Source organism: Eublepharis macularius, chromosome 19 (assembly GCF_028583425.1).
Source record: "Eublepharis macularius isolate TG4126 chromosome 19, MPM_Emac_v1.0, whole genome shotgun sequence".
Classification (NCBI taxonomy): Eukaryota; Metazoa; Chordata; class Lepidosauria; order Squamata; family Eublepharidae; genus Eublepharis; species Eublepharis macularius.
The window spans coordinates 19531956-19554896 of record NC_072808.1 but is presented as its reverse complement, the minus strand read 5'-3'; the positions used below and the strand labels follow the sequence as shown (position 1 = coordinate 19554896).

General features: G+C 48.1%; 1 protein-coding gene across 1 annotated transcript; it reads right to left on the bottom strand.

Annotated features, from left to right (window-relative positions):
- Window positions 1–17215: 17215 nt before the first annotated feature.
- FANCF (FA complementation group F) lies at window positions 17216–19623 on the bottom strand. Its single transcript, XM_055003606.1, has one exon. The coding sequence runs from the start codon at window positions 19113–19115 to the stop codon at window positions 18096–18098; it is 1020 nt and encodes a 339-aa protein (XP_054859581.1). The 5' UTR covers window positions 19116–19623; the 3' UTR covers window positions 17216–18095.
- Between the last annotated feature and the right edge of the window lie 3318 nt (window positions 19624–22941).

Sequence of the window (22941 nt, the reverse complement as noted above, 5' to 3'; positions counted from 1 at the left end):
GAACGTGGGGACAAGAAGGTGATGGTGCACACAAAATTTGTGCAATTCACAATTCACAAAAACCATGCAATTCACAGGGGAGTGCTATTCAAGACCTCGCTGGCTGGCTGCAATGTGCAAACGAAAAATAATGAAAACTAAGAGATAAAGTGAAATATTATTTATTTGTTATATATCCTAATAAAGCTTTCACAAAACACTCTTGTTGTTGTATTCTCAACATTGTTATTCCATCATCATCATATCCACGCCTAACTACTATTTGATTTACTCATGAGTCAGGTTAAGCAGCTAAGACGTGGATATTAAACTGGAGGTTTCATTGCAATTTTGTACTAGGATTATGAATGATATATTTATGAATATTTTGTTTCGATTATAATCATCTTAATGATGGCATAACAGTTTTGAAAATGCGACGAGTCTTTTTTGTGAAAGCTTTATTAGGATATATACAGGGCTTTTTTCTGGGAAAAGAGGTGGTGGAACTCAGTGGGTTGCTCTCAGAGAAAATGGTCACATGGCCGGTGGCCCCGCCCCCTGATCTCCAGGCAGAGGGGAGTTTAGATTGCCCTCTGGGCTGCTGAGCGGCGCGGACGGCAATCTCAACTCCCCTCTGTCTGGAGATCAGGGGGCGGGGCCACCAGCTATGTGACTATTTTCAAGAGGTGCCAGAACTCCGTTCCCCCGCGTTCCCCCCTGAAAAAAAGCCCTGGATATATAACAAATAACATTTCACTTTGTCTCTTAAGCTTCACGCTATTTTGTTTGCTGTTACTTGCCTGTCATGATCCTCTCTTTCTACTGTAATGGGGAGTTGGCGCTGGCTAGCCTGGAGGCTGCGAAGTCAGGCCAGTGTCTCTGCTTTGCAAGTGGACGTGCGCAGCTTGAATAAAAACAGGTGGGCTGGAGCAGGCCCAGAATGGAAAGGAGCTGGTGGACAAAGGAGAATGGAAAGGAGCTGGTGGACAAAGGAGAAACTGCTACATTTTGCTCTGACTGAAGAGTAACGGCTTTGGTGTATTTATACGGAGGAAAGTCTTGTTTCCATAGAACAGGCTGCTCGAGTCAATCAAAATCTGGGTTTGTAGACAAAGGTTTGTGGGCAACCCAACGATAACCATCGGGTGAGTGGATGGTGTCCGTGGGACGTGCTTTCTCGAGCTCAGCCAGCCTTCCAAACCACAGGTCTGCTATTATACAGAAGCCATATCAGCTAGAAAATAAACCAAGGGATGTTACATCAGTCAGTTTGGTTCTCCGAGGGAAAGAGGGAGGGCAGACCGAGGGAAAGGAGCAGCGTATTCAGGTCAGACCACAGAGAGATGCGACCCAACCTGGACAGGGTCAGATTCAGAACCCAGACCTTTTGGTGCTTGAGGCATGAGATCCAAAATCCTCCCGCTCATGCGCACACACGTATGCTAAGAGTTCAGAATCTACCAAGAAATGATCCTGCACAATCCACATTGGAATAAATGTGGGTGGTGCAGGAGAATTTCCCGGTGCGTTGCTGCGAGCCTTCTGCCTGCTCTTGCATTGCTTGCTGCTGCTTCCACGGTGGGGACACATATTGTACCCCCCCCCCCCGCAATGTGGAAATTTTTTCTCTTCAGTGGCAGCAACAACAGCATCAATTGGAAAAGGTGCTGTGGTGGGAAGGGATGGGGGGGGACAGACAGAGGGACTGCAGGGGGCTTGTGTCCCAAGACCAAGGCCAGCTGAAACTCTGCTTGGATTGGCTGGAATGCCAGAGTTGCATCACAGCTCCAGGCCTGGTGGCAGGTGCTTGAGGAAGGGCAGCCAGTACAGGTCGGGACACCTGTATGAGAAGTAGCAAGGGAGCAGGCAGAGCTCCAGGCACCCCATCTCTTGCCATAATTATTGGGAAGGTGGAAAGGGAGTGAGAGGACTGGAAAACGAGGCAAGGGAAGGGAGAGAGGAACCAGGAATATTTTGTTCTAAGATTTGTGAGAATTCTTATTGCTGTGTATGCGTAGATTGGCCCTTTAAATTGCTAGGAAAGTTAGTGGTGGGTCTGTTACCATTCCCCCTCCGTGGAAAAAATGGAATTGGCACATTTCTGGAGATCCCTGCACCCCCAAGGCCTATGCAGCCAGAGGTGCAGGGGGAATCTTGAATCATTCTAGAAAATAACATGCCATTACAGGAGGAGACAGCCAGGTCTCTTGATCAAGTGCTCGTCTTGTGATTCTAGGATCTCTTCACATCCAGGCCAAAAGTGGTGCTTGCAGCACAATAAAGGTACACTCTGAGCTACTCAAGAGTATCCTTTACAATGTAGACCTGCCTGGTAAACTAATCAAGTCGTTCATCAACAGGATAACCTCATTTCCTGCTCCATTAGCATACCCCTTGGAGTAACTCCAGTACCCTGGAAATTAGATTACCACCATTACTAGAAAAGGGTATGGATTCCAGTTTCACCCCAAGACTGCTTCTGCTGCATGGATGGACTCTTTTAAACCTTGAAATTGCTCTTTTTCTCTCCCCCGTACTTCTTCAAAGGTGGCTTTTTGGTTTTTGTCACTAAAGGGATGGAGGTCTCTCATAAGAGGGCGCCTGGCTTTACTGGCTTTGAAAGGCGTGTCGGTTTTTCCTTGTTGCTCTTCTACAGCAGATCTACCCACTCACCTGGGACTTCTTGCTTAAGGTTCTCCTGGCAAAGAACAAAAGAGGCACCTTCAATTAAAGCACTAAACTGCCCAAAGTGGATAACCACGAATGAAGGCGATAAGCAAAAAACTTACAACCACTGCATATATTATATCTCATATGTGAAATAGAGTAAATGACAATAATAAACAACTTGGACACCAAACAGTCAATAGCCAAGATAAATTAGTCAAATATTCACATAAATCCCTGGACCAACAAACAGTTAATTGGCAGGTGCAAAAGGTATAACAAAAAACAAAGCGAGTGGCCAAGCGCCATTAGGACCTTTTGATTTGCTGGTGCTGCGTGAATTTATAATGCAAGCTTGTGGTACATTTTCCACCGCCCGTGAGGAGGTTTCCACGGAAACATCAGGAACCTTGCCGGCCCGGAATGTCAGGCGGGAGGGTTGCATCCGCTGGGCGTCTCATTCTTCAGCACACCACCTGCAAAACCCACAAAGACTGAGGAATAAATATTGATTAATGGGATTGCAGACATTGCAAGATCGACTTCTTTGATTCATTTACCTTTAGATGGACTTTTTCCTTACTTTTGTGTTTTGTTATACCTTTTGCACTTGCTAATTAACTGTTTGTTGGTTGACTAATTTATCTTGGCTATTGACTATTTTTTGTCCGAGTTGTTTATTATTGTCATTTACTCTATTTCACATATGAAATATAATATATGTAGTGGTTGTAAGTTTTTTGCTTATTGCCTTCATTTGTGGTTATCCACTTTTGGCAGTTTAAGATTCTCTTGGCAACATTCATAATAAGAATAACAATAACGTTTGATTTATATACCACCCTTCAGGACAATTTAACACCCGCTCAGAGCGGTTTACAAAGTGTGTTATTATTATCCTAACGACAATCCCCCTGTGAGGTGGGTGGGGCTGAGAGAGCTCAGAGAGAGCTGTGACTGACCCAGCTGGCTTCAAGCGGAGGAGTGGGGAATCAAACCCGGCTCTCCAGATTAGAGTCCTGCTGCTCTTAACCACTACACAAAACTGCCTCTCAACTTGCCAATATTGAAAGATTTAACTTTGCTTTCTAAAAGCAGATGATTATTTGGAGATCCAGTGGGACGTGCTGTGTTTGGCTTCCTGGTCTTCCCTCTGGCCTTCTGCAAACCTGCCTGGTGTCTTGTCCACCATCTTGATTCTTTCCCCTGCTCACCACTGACTCTTCAGCAGCCTCCCCCCCCCCCCCGCCAGTACTTTCACACTTTAAATGACATATGAATCTCCGTCTTCCTTTCTCTCTTCCTTCCTCATTTCTTGCTCATTCTCTGCTTGCTCAGAGACCCGCGGCAGCAGCAGCCCCCCCTCCATAACCTGCTTCTCCCTTTCTGCCTCTTCTCCTGGGCTTCATGACACTTCTCTCCCCCTCCTTCCCTCAGCTACTGCTTAAAACCCCATTCTGTGCATTTTTTGCCTCTCCTCCTTTCATTCCTATTACAAGCCCAACCTTCTCCCAGCGTTGCCAACCTCTAAGTAGTGGCTGGAAATCCCCTAGAGTAACTGATTTCCAGGACACAGAGATTAGTTCCCCTGGAGAAAATGGCCATTTTAGAAGGTGGAATCTATGGCATTATATCCCGCTGAGTTCTGCCTCTCCAAACTCCACCCTCCCCAAGCTCCACTTCCCAAATATCCAGGAATTCTCCAACCAAGAGCTGGCAACCCTATCCCTTCCGCCTCTTTCCCACAACACCCAATTTCCTCCACCTTTATCTTCTGCTTGCCTCTTAAGACACCACACATATATCGATAGTTTGTTTCTGTATATAGTAGCTGCAGGGTTACCAGCCCCTGGTTTGGAAATACCTAAAGATTTGGGGGGGGGGGGGAGAGCCTGGGAAGGCGGGGCTTGGTGAGGGGAGGGACGTCAACAGGATATAATGCCATAGAGTCCACCCTCCAAAGGAGTCTTTTTCTCCAGGGGAACTGATCTCTGTGGCCCGGAGATTAGTTGTAATTCTGGGAGGGCTCCAGGTGCCACCTGGAGATTGGCAACCCTAACTAGCCTTGGCTGGCTAGATCTGCCTGAAACTGCTTATGTGGTATTATTATTTGTGGGATTTGCTTCGCCAGTTTGAACTTCTGAACTCTTGACCCAGACCGTAGGCCTAATTATATGGCACCCAGCCTTCGGGCTGCATCCGCCACTTGGACTGTTAGTCAGATCTGTACTTTCAACTGTTCCACCAACAACTCAGTTCCGGGCAAGTGGCGACCAACTAGGATTGCCAACTCTGGCCTGGGAAATCTCTGGATATTTGGGAGTGGAGCCTGGGAAGGAGGGAATGGAGTTCCCCAAGAATGTGACATCATATAGTCCACCCTCCAAAGCTGTTATTTTTCCCAGGCGGGAATCTCCGCATCCAGGAGATGTTGTAATTCCAGGAGACCTCCATGCCCCAGCTGGAGGTTGGCAACTCTAGGCCCAACTCAGATCAGGAACTCGGGCATGAGGGTGTTATTGCCACAGATATGGCCAGGACGGGGAACAACTGCGGGTCTTGACCAGAAAGATTATAGAGGATGTTTTTGCAGGCCAGAACACATTTGGCCTAGTCCCTCAGCCAAACATGTTAAAAAGAGAGCCAGTGTGGTATCATGATTACTGTTAGACTAGAATCTGGGAGACCCGGGTTCAAATCTCCTCTTTACCAGGAAGCATGCTGGCTGAGTTTGGGCCAGCCTAATTTGCTCACAGGGGCCGTTTCCACACGTCTTACCTGCCTGCGGAACATCGTACGAAAAACACGGAAGACAGCATCTTCTCGTGCGAAATTCGCGCCAGGAAGATGCTGTTATCCGGGAGTTTTGTGCAAAGACGTGTGGAAACAGCCAGGGTTGTTGTGAAGATAAAATGGAGAGGAGGATAACAACGCAGCCCACTTTGGGTCCCCACTGAGAAGAAAGGCAGGGTATAATCAAAGTAAATTTTAAAAGTCCTCAGAGTTTAGACACATCCAGAACAGAACGGCCTGGGAGGGGGTAAGAAAAAAAGGAGTCACACAACAAGAAGACCTTTTGTAGATTAGAACGTTTCTAACCCACATCCAGAGACAGTAAGTGTTGGGACACCAGTGCAAGAAAGCATCTGAGAATGACGAGAAGATCCAGTATAAAAAACCTTGTAATCGCTATTTTTAAACAGTAGAAAAGAGCAAGAGTCCAGTAACGCCTATAAGACTAACAAAATTTGTGGTAGGGTATGTACGAGCTTTTGTGAGTCACAGCTCACTTCTTCAGGTGCCAAAGTTTGTTGGTATCTGAGGTCAGAGCTGACTTAGGGCGATCCTTGGTGGGGTTTTCTTGGCAAGAGACTATCAGAGGTGGTTTGCCATTGCCTGCGTCTGCAAACCTGGTCTTCACTGGAGGTCACCCATCCAATTACTAACCAAGGCCAGCCCTGCTTAGCTTTTGAGATCTGATCAGGTTTGCCTGGGCTATCCAGGTCAGGGTTTACAACTTAATATATTTCTGCATACCTGGGGAGTCCCCCAAGTATGCAGAAAGCCCAGCCTTATTGAGGGGTATGCCAGTTTCATTGCCCTATGAATAGTCATAGGATAATTATTTGCTATTAATAGTGTGAAGGGGGGGCTGAAAATCATGGGGGGGGGGTTAAGGGATTGATGCTGGGCTTCCCAGTCCCTCCCGGAATGGGCCTTTCCACCCCTTGCCTTCAATGGCACCCCTTACATGCCTGGCCTCTGCTGCCTGCCACGGCTGATGCTGCAGGCAGCCCAATGAGACCTGCCAGGGAGGGTGAGGATGGGGGCAGAGCCCTGGACAGCCCTCCTGCTCTGGCTCCTGTGGCAAATACGATGGAGGGCACTAGGAGATTGCCTGAAGAGGCGATCATGGGGGATGGCACAGAGTCCCCCACTGAATGAGGAAACGTCAGGAGTTTTGTGGGCGTCGGCACAGGCTGTGATGTGGTTTTTTGGGGAGAGGGGATTCAGATTTTTCTGCAACACCAGGGGTTCCCCCAAGGTTGCAGAAACATCTGCTTTGTACCCAAGTGGTCCTAAAACGAGGTTTAAGGACCCACATGTTGGGGCCACTTGACTATTCGAGATATGATTCTTCTGCCAGTTTCGGGTCCAGTAGTACCTTAAAGACCAACGCTACTGGGCCCAAATCTTGCTCTTCTGCTACAGACTAGCACAGCTACCCACCTGAAACCAACTTCTGCCAGTTTGGATCTCAATCCCGAAAGCTCATACCGAAAGAAATCCTGTTCGTTTTTAAGCACCCACTGGATTGTTGTTTAAGTTTGGACCCAGACGTGGTTTTATTTTCATTGCTATCACTAGCCGTGTATTTGCAGGGATTCTGTCCAGGGTTTCCAGGAAATGTTGCAGGCCAACCTTGAATTATCACCTGCTGCAGATCTGAAGTGGTTCCCCTACTCTCCTACTTTTTCTGCTGTGTAAGTTCCTGATGTGCCTGTGTGAGCATTCATGAAACCTTTTACCTTGGTGATGATACATTATCACTACACAGGCACATCACGGTACTATAGGTGAAGAATGCAACTTTTAAAGTATCTCAGCTTTCATTGTTTTAAAAGAAAAAACTAACAAGGTTCTATCCTTGTAGAGCTATGTGGGCACTATTTGAACTGCTAGACAAGATTTCCAGTGGCCAGGGAGAAGGGGAAGGATCTTTTGTGCCCTAAATATTTTTCTGATCATCTCATAACTACTAGAAGTAAATTATATAGGCAGTGCAAATTAAATAATGCAAAAGTGAGAAAGAGATCAACGTTTCTCATTTTCATAATATTTACAGGTTGCTGAATTCAGCTTTTCTTGAAGCAGTACTTGGATGTTTCAAGCCACAGATTTATTTACTTTCTTAATGTATAGTCTGCCTTTCTCGCTAAGAGCGATGTCATAATGCAGCTAAAAACAATGTCATAAAAACAATATAATGCCAGCAAAATAAAACTGGATCACAAAACCAGAGAACACAAAAAACAGTATAACACAGATGATAAAGGAAGTGTGTATCCCCAACTGGTGCTGTGTCAGCCGCAGACCGACAGATAATCAAGCAAGATAATCAAACAGATTTCAGTAAATTTCTTCCTTGTATTGTTTCTATTGTCTGTGTGTTCGCAGCTCTTCACTGTCCACTTAGAAAGTAATAGTGCCATAGTGCCACCTGCTGGTCTCAGTCAATGAGCACTTTTAAAATTGATGGTTGTTGTGGGTTTTCCGGGCTGTATAGCCGTGGTCTTGGCATTGTAGTTCCTGACATTTCGCCAGCAGCTGTGGCTGGCATCTTGTAGCACCAAAAGACAGCGATCTCTCAGTGTCACTTTTAAAATTGCATACAAAGAGGAAGTCTTTCTACGTGTTACTAAGGGTCAAACCACACGAGACAAATTACACTTGAATTACACAGGAATGGCACACAATCAAACTTTCACGTGTTTCCCTGTTGCTTTCCTAGTCTTGTGTGGTTGTACCCTAAGTACCTAGGGATGCTCAAGTGAACCTCATTTCATGTGTCCCTCCTCCAACACAGTCACACTTCAATTTGCTCCATGTCATGTGTTTGATATCAGTTCCTCCTCAACTGCTTAAAGTTTCTCCCACTTCCCACCTCTATTTATTAAAATCTCTAGATTTCAATAAATGCAGATCTTGACACTTTCTCACACCTTAAAGAAATGCAAATTGGCAGTTCAAAGGAGCCTACAGTACTTGTTCTCACAGCAAAAACTGAGCGGAATTGATTCTTTGCCCTTCAGAATTACTTGTAGATGCGATCACACAAAGGGAGATCTGGTGAAACTGGCATTCATGTGCACTGAGAGCCAAGCTACAAGTGACTTTTTTTATGTGGACAACACTTGATCGTTTTCGCAAGTTTTCCTGGGAACTGAAGTCCCAGGGTCCTTCCCCTCTCTGTTAGAATTGCTGCCTGAAGAGCCAGAGAAAGCTGGCTGGAGCAGTTGCTTTTGCAAATCGTTCCTCCAGCCACAAGCCTGCTCTCACCAATACTCTCCAGCCCCAGCACCACAGGGGAAGCTCAGTCAGGGACTGCCAACACCACAGGGGAAGCCCAGCCAGGGGCTTCCACCTCCCCCAGGTTCACCCACGCCTAAAGGACACCGCAGATAAAGGCTGAGGCTGGAGCTGCAGGAGAGGCGGCGCAGTGCTCATCTCCTGAACTGATGCCAGCTTCTGGAGAGCGATGATGAGTAGCAGTAGGATGGAGCCCCAGCAGCTGGCTACGATCCATGCCTTGCTATAAAAACTGAGCTGAGGGAACTGCCAGGCGTGGAAGCAAAGTGTCAAGCCACCTGCAACCACTGTGTACCTTGCTCGTGCCTGCCTTTGGATTTGACACTATTGGCAACTGACCTTGGACTGTCCCTGACCTGGCTCTTGGACTCTGGACTCAGTCCTAGCATTTACTTCGTGCTCTGACCATGGTCTGGACCTGGCTTTTGACTCTTGAATTCCCCTTGGGCTTGGTGTTGGTGCTTGGACATAGACCACCCTGCTTAGGCTGGCTCAGCCCGTGACAATACCTTGAATTAGAACTTTGGCTCCACTCCATTGATGGGGGGTTGGAATAATAAGAGTTTGAGGCTCACAATCAGAGAAAAAGAGTGTAGCCACCCACCAATGTCTAGTTCGCTTTCCTATATTAGATCATTTAATTCCTGTCCAGTGGTACACTTCAACAATGTTTTAGGTTCATTGTGAGTCTAGTACCTAAGTGAAACATGGTAAGGGCTCCAAGAAACTGATGTGGATGCACAGAGAGCTCCAGAATAAACTAAGGGAGAAAAAGGAAATGTTCAGGAAATGGAGAGAAGGACAGACCTCTAAAGAGGGTATATGAGGGTTACTAGGTACTGCAGATCAGCCATCAGAGAGGCCAAAGCTCAGTACGAGCTGGGTCTGGCCAGGAGGGCTCACTACAGTAAGAAAAACTTCTACAGATATGTGAGAAGCAAACACAAGGTAAAAGAGGCAATTGGACCGCTGTTGGGAGTAGATGGAGAAACTCTGATGCAGGACAGAGAAAAAGCAGACAGGCTTAATGACTTTTTTGCCTCTGTTTTCTCCCTGAAGAACTCAGGCACATCTAGAGATAGTAGAAAATGTGGCAGGACACCTGAGTGGCTAATTGACATTGACAGAGAGGTAGTGGAGAGGCATCTGGCTGCACTGGATGAATACAAATCCCCTGGGCCGGATGGGGTGCACCCAGGAGTGCTGAAAGAACTTTCCAGAGAACTTGCAGAACCCCTGTCCATCGTCTTCAAGGCCTCCTGGAGGATTGGAGATGTGCCACAAGATTGGAGAAGAGCGAATGTTATCCCAATCTTTAAGAAAAGGAGGAAGGATGACCCGGGGAACTACAGGCCGGTCAGTCTGACTTCTGTTGCTGGGAAGATATTAGAACAGATTTTAAAGGGATCAATCTGTAAGCATCTGAAGGACCACTCAGTGATCCGGGGAAGTCAGCATGGTTTTGTTCCTAACAGATCTTGCCAGACCAACCTGGTTTTCTTCTTTGATCGAGTGACCAGCTTACTGGATCGGGGGAACTCTGTTGACGTGATTTATCTGGATTTCAGTAAAGCTTTTGATAAGGTCCCCCATGACATTCTGATGGGCAAACTGGAAGACTGTGGAGTAGACTATAGGACAGTTCAGTGGATAGGGAACTGGTTGGACGACTGCACTCAAAGAGTGGTGGTCAACGGCATTTCATCAGATTGGAGGGAGGTGTCCAGTGGGGTGCCGCAGGGCTCGGTTTTGGGCCCGGTGCTTTTCAATATTTTTATCAATGATCTGGATGAGGGAGTGGAGGGGCTGCTCGTTAAATCTGCTGATGATACCAAATTGGGAGCGGTAGCAAACACCCAAGAAGATAGAATTAAAATTCAACAAGACCTGAATACTCTGGAGAAGTGGGCAGCTGTGAATAGGATGCAATTCAACAAAGACAAGTGCACAGTATTACATCTGGGCCACAAAAATGAGAAGCACAAATACTGGATGGGGGATACACTTCTGGGCAGTAGTATATGTGAAAGGGATCTTGGGGTAAGAGTGGACTGTAAACTGAATATGAGCAGTCAGTGTGATGCGGTGGCAAAAAAGGCTAATTCAATCCTGGGTTGTACCAAAGGGGCCATAGCGTCGAAATCGCAAGAGGTCATAGCCCTTCTCTATACTGCCTTGGTCAGGCCACACCTGGAGTATTGTGTGCAGTTCTGGAGGCCTCACTTCAAAAAGGATGTGGACAAAATCGAGAGGGTGCAGAGGAGAGCAACAAGAATGATCAGGGGTCTGGAGACTGAGCCCTACGAGGAAAGGCTGAGGGCCTTGGGAAAGTTTAGTTTGGAGAAGAGGAGAATGACGGGGGACATGATTGCTCTCTTTAAATATTTGAAGGGCTGTCATTTGGAGGAGGGCAAAGAGCTGTTCCAGTTGGCAGCAGAGGGTAGGATGCGAAGCTATGGGCTAAAACTACATGCACAAAGGTACCAGCTGGATAGTAGGAAAAACTTTTTCACGGTCAGAGTAGTTCAAAAGTGGAATCAGCTGCCTAGGGAGGTGGTGAGCTCCGCTTCACTGACAGTTTTCAAGAAGAGGCTGGATGAATACTTGTCAGAGATGCTTTAGGCTGATCCTGCACTGGGCAGGCGGTTGGACTAGATGGTCTGTATGGCCCCTTCCAACTCTATGATTCTATGATTCTATGATACCATTAGAAAATCTCTGCTTCCATTTTAATCCTTCATTACAGCATAACTATATTTCATTTTCAACATTGACCAGCTCAACAAACATCATACCGTCTATTACAGCCAGGGCTTTTTTTCTGGGAAAAGAGGTAGTGGAACTCAGTGGGTTGCCCTCGGAAAAAATGGTCACATGGCTGGTGGCCCCGCCCCCTGATCTCCAGACAGAGGGGAGTTGAGATAGCCCTCCGCACTGCTGAGCTGCACGGTGGGCAATCTAAACTCCCCTCTGTCTGGAGATCAGGGGACGGGGCCATCAGCCATGTGACCATTTTCAAGAGGTTCTGGAACTCCGTTCCCCCTGAAAATAAGCCCTGATTACAGCCACAAAAATAAAGGAGAGCAAGTACATAAATCCATTAAAAAATCATACCCAAAGATAAGCAGGTAACAAGCAAGGAGCCCTTTCTAAAAGGAAGCTCCTGAACAATTCAGATTTCCCTAGGTTTTTAAAATCATCTTCCAACAATAGCTGGCTTTCCTACTTGATAAGGGCACACATTCTTGCCTAACTATTTTATAACTTCAAGCACCTGGGCTACAAATCAGCACTCTGCTGGTTCAAATCCCACTCCTGCCATGAGCTCAGTAGGTGGCCTTGGGTCAGCCACCCCTCTCAGCCCCACCTCCCCAGGTGTATTGTGGGGATAACAATAATACTGACTTTGTTCACCACTCTAAATGGGGCACTGATATGTTTAGAAGAGCAGTCTATAAGCGCAGTTATTATAGAACTATCCAAACTTGAATATCATCTTAAAATATTTTTAAAAAATATTAGTTCATTCTTGCTACTTTTTATTATAACAAAGTCTATTAAAAATAGTGATTACAAATTTCTCATACATATGAATATGTTGGCCCTCATAATTTTGCTTTATGTTCACTTCTGTGAAGCTGGACAGCTTTATCATTCTCAGACGTCTGCACTTGGGCCCCAGCTCAAAGCATTCAGAGGTGTGGATTAGACTGTTTCTAATCTACAATGTTATGGTGTTACTCCTTTGTTTCTTTCCCTTCTCAAAGATTATTTTATTCTGGGTTTCGAAACTTCCTTTTTGGTATGTTCAGTTCTGAGGCTAGGTTGTTTGTTGTGTGCAAAAACATCCTCCATGAAGAGCAAGAGTCCAGTAACACCTATAAGACTAACAAAATTTGTGGTAGGGTATGAACTTTCATATCTGAAGAAGTGAGCTGTGGATCACGAAAGTTCATACCCTACCACAAATTTTGTTAGTCTTATAGGTGTTACTGGACTCCTGCTCTTTTCTACTGCTACAGACAGACTAACATGGCTATCCATCTTGATTTGAAGAAGTGAGTTGTGACGCATGAAAGCTCATACCCTACCACAAATGTTGTTATAGGTGCCACTGGACTCTTGCTCTTTTCTACTGCTACAGACAGACTAACACAGCTACGCATCTTGATCATCCTCCATGAACTTTTTGGTCAAGACCAGCTACTGTTTCCGTATATTTCTGGCCATGTCTGTGACACTGCCTTGCCTTGGCCCTGATTGCTGTTTCCTGTAGGATCCGGCATGCCCTGCAGGCCCCATTGGACCACTGCCAGATCATCATTTGGCTGTGGATACTGGCAGCAACTGGAAGGTAAGGTGGGCAGTCCCCTGAAGGCAGAGCATCAACATATTCAAAACAGAGGAATGATCTGCCCTTTTAAGGATGTTTTCCTTTCCTTTCCTCTGATTAAAGCTCCTTGACTAAAAGTCTTGAGCCGTCAAAACCCTTCTGTGAAGTAGAGGCATCCGGGCACAACACTAAACCAATGGAAAAATCTCAAAATAGCAAACGTAAAATTTGGAGATCTATCAGATAAAAGGAGTAAAACTAGATTACAATAAGACAGGGATGAAAAATTATCTAGGTAGTGTGTAAAAATCCTATTTATGAGGCTACTGAAGAGCAGGCACTCCAACGAAATAGGTATTAAAATACCAGTTTTCCCCTGAGAACAACAAAATTACATGAGCCAAACCATTCTACTTAGAATTAGGAATTAAAAAAGGTAAAGGTGCAAGCATCCTGTGCAAGCACCGAGTCATTCCTGACCCATGGAGGGGATGTCACATCACAACATTTTCTTGGCAGACTTTTGTTATGGGGTGGTTTGCCATTGCCTTCCCGTCATCTACACTTTACTTCCAGGAAACTGGGTACTCATTTTTACCAGCCTCGGAAGGATGGAAGGCTGAGCCAACCTTGAGCTGGCTAACTGAACCCGGCTTCCGCCAGAATCGAACTCAGGTCGTGAGCAGAGCTTGGGCTGCAGTACTGCAGCTTACCACTCTGCGCCACGGGGCTCTTGTAATGCTGAACTATTTTCCTTTGCCAATTCACACTTTAGATGCTAAGGGTAGTTATAACTCTGCACATCACAGTGTGTACAAGAAAGAAGCCTACTTGTACTTTGTAAAGAAACAGAAAAACTGGTGGGAAGGGGTTTTGCAGCAATGAATCACTGTATGGGCAGCAAGTGCACAGGGCACATAAAGGATGGATTGGAAGGGGTTGGGAGATGAAGAGAGGCCAGGCATTAGAACCTGGTGGGTCACAGCGATGTTTTGGACCAGGACTTGTGGGTTCTCCGAGGGAAGAAAGGAGGGGTGGCCCATGTAGGGGTGTCATTAAAAAACTGCACTTGGCTGCTGAGAATTTTAACTTTCTGACAAAGCGCTGAGAAGTACTGTCTTTTGTAGAACAGGCCCTGGCAGTTGTTGATTGGAACGGGGCACAACTCTACCAAGAGGCTTAGGCTTTGCTGTACTACTCTTTAGAGAAAGACAAGTGGGTTATTCGAGCTCTTCCTTCTTTGCAAAAATATAGAGATTTCCCCCCACCAAAATGCCGCAAATAGTTAATCATAAGGGCAGCATGGCACTTTTGCACCAAGGTGCATCCAGTTGCATAACGTTAAGTTTGTTTCATTAGTATCCATTATGCATAATTCATTCACTTCTAAGTATCTAGAATTTTGGGCAAGATAACAGGAAAGAAATGGAGAACTGTAAAGCCTCCAAAACAGAAAAATTCAAGAAGTTGAATTCTGACAAATGTACACAGGAACATGGCAATTGCTAACTTAATGGGTTAGTACTTAACGGGCTGGATGCTGCCGACCAGCAGATGTCTCTGAGCATCCATCTCTCAAAGGACTGTGTGATGCTGGGATTAGACCCAGCTCACCTTCCACTGGACTAAAATACTTCCCCAACACATGCACTTGTTTCTTGAGAGTCCCAGGGCTACCTGCACATTCAAGGACAGAGAGCAGTCTCAATTTGCTTAGCTGTTTGACGCCAGGCATGCCTAGACTCAAGAGTTATGGGTTCAGTTCCTCCTTCTCCATTCCTCTGAAACATGTACTGAGAAAGACATCAGTGGGGGGTGGGGTGGTGGTGGAGGTATTTCGTTCAGAAAAAGCATGCAAAATGGATGGGCCTGCCTTGTTGCCCTGGTGGGGGATCCCCCACTCCCAAACTCTGCCTTCCCACTCACCTGGCCAGCAGGGAAAAAGACATGGGAAGAGACCCCCAGAAGTACACTCCCAGTGCAGCACAACACCCTAAAAATGCTCCCTGGCAGATTCTTAAAGAATTGGCCCATTTGAGTCCCCAATTGGCCCCGGAGTGAAGCCCAGGAGCATTACCAGGGCCTGCATGGTATCAATCCTGGAAGTGATGTCATTGCACATGCGCAGAGTGCAAATGTGAGGCCATCCTAAGTGCTGGGTCGGAAGGATTAGAAAATGTTTTATATAAATGTATTTTTATATAAAGTATGGAAAGCAGGTCATTGTGGATCTTACATACAGTGGGGAAAGTAGGTCATTGTGGAACACTAGAAATAAAGCCTGTTGTGGAAAAAATACAACAGGCTCTAGAAAGCTGTTTTGGGTTTGTTTGTTTTTTAAAAAATGAAACAACCAGTCATTAATGTTGGAAGATTTCTTTATATGCAATGTTTTTTGTAAAGAACTTGCCATGCTGTGGTCCATGGAGAATCCCAAACCCTGCCCTCCCCAGTGTCAACTCTGAAAATCTCCAGGAATCTCACAAACTGGAGCTGGCAACCCCACACAGGGACTAGGGGTTAGGCTGTGGAAAGACTCTGCAACCCTCTCCCACCAAGCTCCAGCCACCCACAGGATATCTCAACCTCTGGCACCTGATGGATGGTTCTCTGAAGCTCCTGGGGCCTCCCTGTGACAGAGAAGACAGCAATAGAGTATGGAGAGCTGTAAGGTGGTCTACTCAGACATAAGGCCCCCTGGGGCTTCTGCCTTCCCCTCAGGTTAGGTGCAGGGATGAGGTTGCCAGCCTCCAGGTGGTGACTGGTGATCTCCTGAAATTAGAACGCCTCTCCAGATGACAGAGACCAGTTCTCTACGAGAAAATGGCTCTTCCAAAGGTGCACTCCATGGAATCACACCCTACTGAGTTTCCTCCCCTCCCAAACCCTGCCCTCCCCACTGTCAACTCTGAAAATCTCCAGGGATCTCACAAACTGGAGCTGGCAACCCCACATAAGGAGTAATCGTTAGGCTGTGGAAAGACTCTGCAGCCCTCTCCCACCCACAGGATATCCCAACCTCTGGCACCTGATGGATGGCTCTCTGAAGCTCCTGGGTTTTTCCGTGTCCCCAGCCCCAACCTGGCCTTTTAAGGTAATTCTGCAAGGTGTGGGGGCTTGGTTCCACGCCCTACCTGGCAAGGCCAGGGCACCAGTGCTACTCTGGTAGTCTTGCTCCCACAGCCCCTGCCATATCTCATGACCTCCTTGCAACAGGTGGGCCAGTGGCACGCCTTAGCAGCGCAGCAGGGGCTGGAGAGGGCTGTCCATGTGGGCCAGGTATTCCTGCCCCAGCTGCAGCTGGATTGGGGCAGCGTAGGGCTGCCCAGGTGGTCCGTCCTGCCCATCGATGGGGGCTGGGAACGGATGACAGGCAGGCGCCCTTCCCAATCCCTGCAACAAAGGCAGGTAAGTGCACCCACCCCTTCTGCAGTCTTGCCAGGGCTTGACAAGTGGGAGGGCACTTTCCCACCACTGATCCAGGCAGTGAAGAGCAGGGAAGCATAGCCATTGTTCATGCACCTCGGCCAGGGCTTGACAAATGGGAGGGAGCTTCAAGTTTGGCTGGAGGCATGGGGAGGGAGGGGAGCAGGCAGCAGGGCACGCTTCTGCTCCGGCCTCCTCAGCAAGCCATGTTGCCGAGACTCATTTCTGCTAGGGGCGCACAAGAGCGCACCTGCACCATGGAATCCATATGCTGTCTCAATTATGTTATAGGATAGCTTGAAATAAAAAGGGAACTACTATCTGTACCAAATGAAGAAAGTTAGCATGTTTGTATTTTGGTGGTGATCATGCCCTATAGCTTTACAACTAATGAATTGCTGGTATCATTCTTATGCTTAGATAGTTCATTAAGCTTTGTTTTGGTAAGTCAACAATGAAGGGAAACATGAAGACTCCTGCCAAAGTGATAGATTTCTACACAAAAGGTGCATCTGAGTAGGAAACAAAACAGCAAATGAATGTAATGAACTGTCATGTTTGACATTCTCTCTCTCACACACACACACCCCCAACCTACCCTCTTTTACTGTATGTAGCTATTTGACCATCAGTTCCCAGTATGTTACTTTAATGTCACTTGAGTAAACAGACAAATAGACACAACAAAGGTAATAAACCACACATGGTCTAAATACTTTCATTATACATATACAAAAATGTTTCTCATTGTTTGAGGTCAACATGTAATGAAGGTTTATGAAAATATACAGTATGCTTAAAACAGGTTCATTATTGATCACACTGAAAAAAATGTAACTGAGATACAATTTACTAAAGTCACAAAACAAATTAAACTTCTGGTTACTCAATGAGAAGTCCAAACTCTTACAGGGAGAAACCACCAAGCATCTTTATCTTCAGCCTGTAGCCTACGTATTTAAATCTATGCAATTCTTGAATGTTCAGCAAAAAAAATTATGTTAAATTTCTGGCAAAAGATTTGTTGAGATGTAGTTTAGAATGACTCCAAATAAAAGTAAATTTATAAGGCCTACACCTAGAAGTCAAATCTTCATTCTTGAAAACTCTTAGTTGGATCAAATTACTCTCACTAAATTGCCTTCCTTTAGAAATCTTAGCAAAACAGAATTCTTAGGTATGTGGCAGAAAGGATCCATCCGTTCCAAACCAAATATTGTATTGTATCCACAAGAATGCAGCTTCCAAAATATACATTTTGACTTTGCAGAAATACGCAACCAGATTTCTTTACAAAGTTGCTGCTAGGTTTTTTGCCATTATTGATTGAGAAAGTGGACTAATACAGAGAAGTCAAGTGTTAAGCAAGCTAAAGAACAAAGTCGCTCAGCCATTAGTGAAAAAAGTGGATTAACATGGTGTGCTGGCTTCACTTTCACAAAAAGCCCTATTACAATGTAAGTGAACACCCTACAGTTCAGGAGACTGCCATTCGATTTCAAGACTGCAAACCAAAAGCATCAAGTTATCTTTCCCTGAGGTGATGAAAGAGTAACATTTTCCCTCCCTAGGTTTCCTGATGCTTCGTCTCAGGCCCTCACAAAAGATTAGGGACGAGCATCTTCTCCAGGGCAGCAGTCTCCATGTCCAGCAGAAGATCAGTCCACACGCTCAGGCCCCGGATTTCGAAGTCCCCATCTTTGGCTTTCAGTTGACTCAACTGGGTCCTTATTGAACTGTGAAGAGGCTCTGGTTCCTGCAGAAGACAAACAACTCGTTCCCGCATCTCCTGCCAGGGTACTTCGTCCTCTTCCAAACCGCTGACTTTCCACTCCCCTTGCAGTAGGTCATAACTGAGGCGGCTTCCCCAAGCGGCTAAATAGCTAAAGTAATGGACACACAACTCAGGATACCGGCTGCATAATGAAGCCATCCCTGGGGCAGGCAGGAGGCGGCAGAAAACAGAGAGGTGGGCTGGATCTCCCTGTAACAACCACAGGAGCAGCAGGGCTCTGGCCTTGGCCTCCCCAGCGGGCTCCAGCAATGCCACCGCCACCACTCTGTAAAGCATGAGGCCACGCGGGAGCTGGTCCAGGAGGACCAAGGAGGAAGGGACACGGTCCTCCCCGCCTCCTTCCTCCCGCAGCTGCGATAGCAGCAGTTGAGCCTGGGCTCTGAGCTGGGGAGTCACCCAGTGCTCAGCAGACACCTCAGGAGGCGGTGCCAAATGGACGCAGAGGAGCTGAGAGGCAGCCTTGCGCCTGGTCAGGAGCGGGATGAAGGAGCCCTCACCGTGGCCTCCAGGGAACAAGAGGCCACGCAGCAGGTGTTGATAAGCAGCAGAAGACAGCGCCCGGTTCTCCAGCAGTGCCAAGCCCAACAGTTGTGGGCAGCGCCTCAAATGGCCCAGGCTGAGCCGGCGCCCCCGGCACAGGCGTCTCTCTAAAGCAGTCCTGAGGCCTGGTTGGCAGAGGAGGCGGCTGTGGAGCTGCTGGAAAAAGTGGCCCCAATCCAAAGCCCGCTGCAGAGTAGCCGTATCCCAGCCTCGCACCAGCGCTGAGCGGGAGGCCGCTAAAAGGCTGGGCAGCTGTTCGGCCTGAGAGAGCAGAGTCTCCATAGCGACAGTCTTGGAGTCCACAACACTCTTCCACCTTCCTTTGGTGCCACCGCTTTGAACGACGCCTTTTTTCTGATGACTCTAACCAATCAAAAGAATGTTTTCTCTTGGACTGCTATTGGGCAGTGGAAATGCCACTCTTCCAAAATAATCGTGACACCAGAAAGAGCCTTCTGCTGAAGGCAAATTGAGACGGTCTTTTCACTGATGTCCCTCATGTAGTTGGCCGTTGTTGGATTACCACTTGCATTTGCACTAAGTGTAGCTCGGTTCTCCAGCAGTGCAGAACTCAACAGCCCAGGGCTTGTATTAGCAACCCGAGCGACAGGCTTGTTAGCAGATCGTTGTGTAAGTCGGAAGGCAGGAAGAGGCAAGGAATGAAATGCGTGGTCTTTCCTATCCTCATCTGAGGTGTGGTTTGCTGCTTTCTGGGACCTGCGTTTCGCTGAGCTTGCATAGTTCAAGGGATTACACAGCTGGGTTAATAATAACAACAGCTGCACCTCTGGAGGCTGAAAAGAATGGAAAAGCAAAGAAAGCTCTAGTTTAGGCAAGGGACTGTGGCCTACTGTTCTTTTTTTAAAAAATAATTCAGAGTAGCCCTTTAAGACATCTATTCGTTTCTGATCTTACTTGTTTCTGATCAATTAATATACGAGACATACATGCCACAAATAACAATAATCCAATGCAGAGCAACTACAGTTAAGAGTAATGAGCATCACCATGCTGATAACAGTGTCGTGTAATGGTTGGTTTAGGTTATGGGAGACCCAGATTCAAATCTCCACTGCCATGGAAACTTGCAGGGTTACCTAGCAGCCTAAATAGAACTAGCAGCAGCCTGGAAACAACCACCCCATTGCCTAGGGAAAAAAACAGGGCCACTTGATAAAGGAAGAACTGTCATTACAACCTCAACGTTCAGCCAGTTGTGTAGCCCAGTTATACATGGGCAACAGGACCTAAAGATGAAAAAAGTTCTCTGTAAAAAAAAAATGTTGATTATACACTGCATGCAACATTAGTATCTGTGGGAGGGGATAAATAGTTTGCAAGAAAAAGTAATTAGACAGATATACACACAAGGGGGCATATTTCCTGGGAAAGAATTCTGTACAGAGACAGGCTTGTAGGGTGACGGGAATGTAAAATTCATGCCCTGAGCACGGCTACGGCAGGAGGGCGTCCATTTACAGGGTCTCCACAAGCCAGAAGCGGCCTGACAGCACATAACACACACGCCAGTCCGCACCCCCATCTTCACCAAGGAAATTGCCAGCACCAAAAGGTGTCCTGAGGGGGGAGACGAAGTTCTAATGGAGCCTGAGGCGAAGTCGGCGAGGCTTTCAAGCAGCTCTTCGCCAGGATTCCCGCCTGCTCCTGCCTGCTGCCACTAGCACCTTGGCGCCTACGCTGTTCAGGCTGTCCCGTCTGGAAGGGGCCGTTTCTGAAGCCCCTTCGAAGCCCCCTTCCTTCCGAGAACGGAGCCGGCAGGGAGGCAGGACGACCAAAGCCCTCGCGTCGCTCACCAACCTTCGGGGGGGGGGGGGACCGCCTTTCTTCTTCGTGCCACTTCAGCTGAATACGAAGCCTGAGGAAGAAACCGTCTCAGTTGAACGCGGGAATGAAAACAAAGCGCGCCATGCGAATAAAAAACCGTTGAGGAGAGGCACAAGCGGCCACCAAGCGCCCCTCCCCCTCCCCCTCCCCTTCCCGCCCAACTGGCAGAAGAGCCTCCCGCCCTGGCCACGCCCCCTTCCGTGACCTCATAGCCTTCTGACCAATCCCAGAGTCGGAGGCGCCACCTCGGAGACCTTCCCATTGCAGGCTGGCCAATGGGAGCGCTGAGCGCTGCTGCTGCTGCTTGCTGGGCTCCAGACGGAAATCTCTGCAAGACCTCAAGAGAAAAAGCGGAGAGGCGGTCCTTTTGCATCCAGCCAGAGCCGCTGCGGAGCTCGTTTCTCTTCACTTGGGCGGGGCGGGGAGGGGAGGGGAGGGGAGGGGGGGTTGGTGGCCGTTTGTGTCTTTCCTCAACCGTTATTTATTCAGCATGGAGCGTTTTGTTTTCATTCCCGCATTTAATTGAGACGGTCAGAGACAGGTCCCTGACTGGAATGACCCAGGGGCCTGTCATCCAGTCCCAGAGCCCTTCTGTCACCCCCAGGGGCTGTCATTCCAGTCCCAGAGCCCTTCTGTCACACCCAGGGGCTGTCATTCCAGTCCCCGAGCCCTTCTGTCACACCTAAGGACCCTCATTCCAGTCGGGCCTGTCATTCCAGTCCCAGAGCCCTTCTGTCACACTCAGGGGCTGTCATTCCAGTCAGGGGCCTGTCATTCCAGTCCCCGAGCCCTTCTGTCACACATAAGGACCCTCATTCCAGTCAGGGGCCTGTCATTCCAGTCCCAGAGCCCTTCTGTCACACCCAGGGGCCGTCATTCCAGTCAGGGGCCTGTCATTCCAGTCCCAGAGCCCTTCTGTCACCCCCAGGGGCTGTCATTCCAGTCCCAGAGCCCTTCTGTCACACCCAGGGGCTGTCATTCCAGTCCCCGAGCCCTTCTGTCACACCTAAGGACCCTCATTCCAGTCGGGCCTGTCATTCCAGTCCCAGAGCCCTTCTGTCACACTCAGGGGCTGTCATTCCAGTCAGGGGCCTGTCATTCCAGTCCCCGAGCCTTCTGTCACACATAAGGACCCTCATTCCAGTCAGGGGCCTGTCATTCCAGTCCCAGAGCCCTTCTGTCACACCCAGGGGCCGTCATTCCAGTCAGGGGCCTGTCATTCCAGTCCCAGAGCCCTTCTGTCACACCTAAGGACCCTCATTCCAGTCAGGGGCCTGTCATTCCAGTCCCCGAGCCCTTCTGTCACACCCAGGGGCCGTCATTCTAGTCAGGGGCCTGTCATTCCAGTCCCAGAGCCCTTCTGTCACACCCAGGGGCCGTCATTCCAGTCAGGGGCCTGTCATTCCAGTCCCAGAGCCCTTCTGTCACACCTAAGGACCCTCATTCCAGTCAGGGGCCTGTCATTCCAGTCCCCGAGCCCTTCTGTCACACCCAGGGGCCGTCATTCTAGTCAGGGGCCTGTCATTCCAGTCCCAGAACCCTTCTGTCACACCTAAGGACCCTCATTCCAGTCAGGGGCCTGTCATTCCAGTCCCCGAGCCCTTCTGTCACACCCAGGGGCCGTCATTCTAGTCAGGGGCCTGTCATTCCAGTCCCAGAGCCCTTCTGTCACACCCAGGGGCCGTCATTACAGTCAGGGGCCTGTCATTCCAGTCCCAGAGCCCTTCTGTCACACCTAAGGACCCTCATTCCAGTCAGGGGCCTGTCATTCCAGTCCCCGAGCCCTTCTGTCACACCCAGGGGCCGTCATTCTAGTCAGGGGCCTGTCATTCCAGTCCCAGAGCCCTTCTGTCACACCTAAGGACCCTCATTCCAGTCAGGGGCCTGTCATTCCAGTCCCCGAGCCCTTCTGTCACACCCAGGGGCCGTCATTCTAGTCAGGGGCCTGTCATTCCAGTCCCAGAGCCCTTCTGTCACACCCAGGGGCCGTCATTCTAGTCAGGGGCCTGTCATTCCAGTCCCAGAGCCCTTCTGTCACACCCAGAGGCAGTCATTCTAGTCAGGGGCCTGTCATTCCAGTCCCAGAGCCCTTCTGTCACACCCAGGGGCCGTCATTCTAGTCAGGGGCCTGTCATTCCAGTCCCAGAGCCCTTCTGTCACACCCAGGGGCCGTCATTCTAGTCAGGGGCCTGTCATTCCAGTCCCAGAGCCCTTCTGTCACACCTAAGGACCCTCATTCCAGTCAGGGGCCTGTCATTCCAGT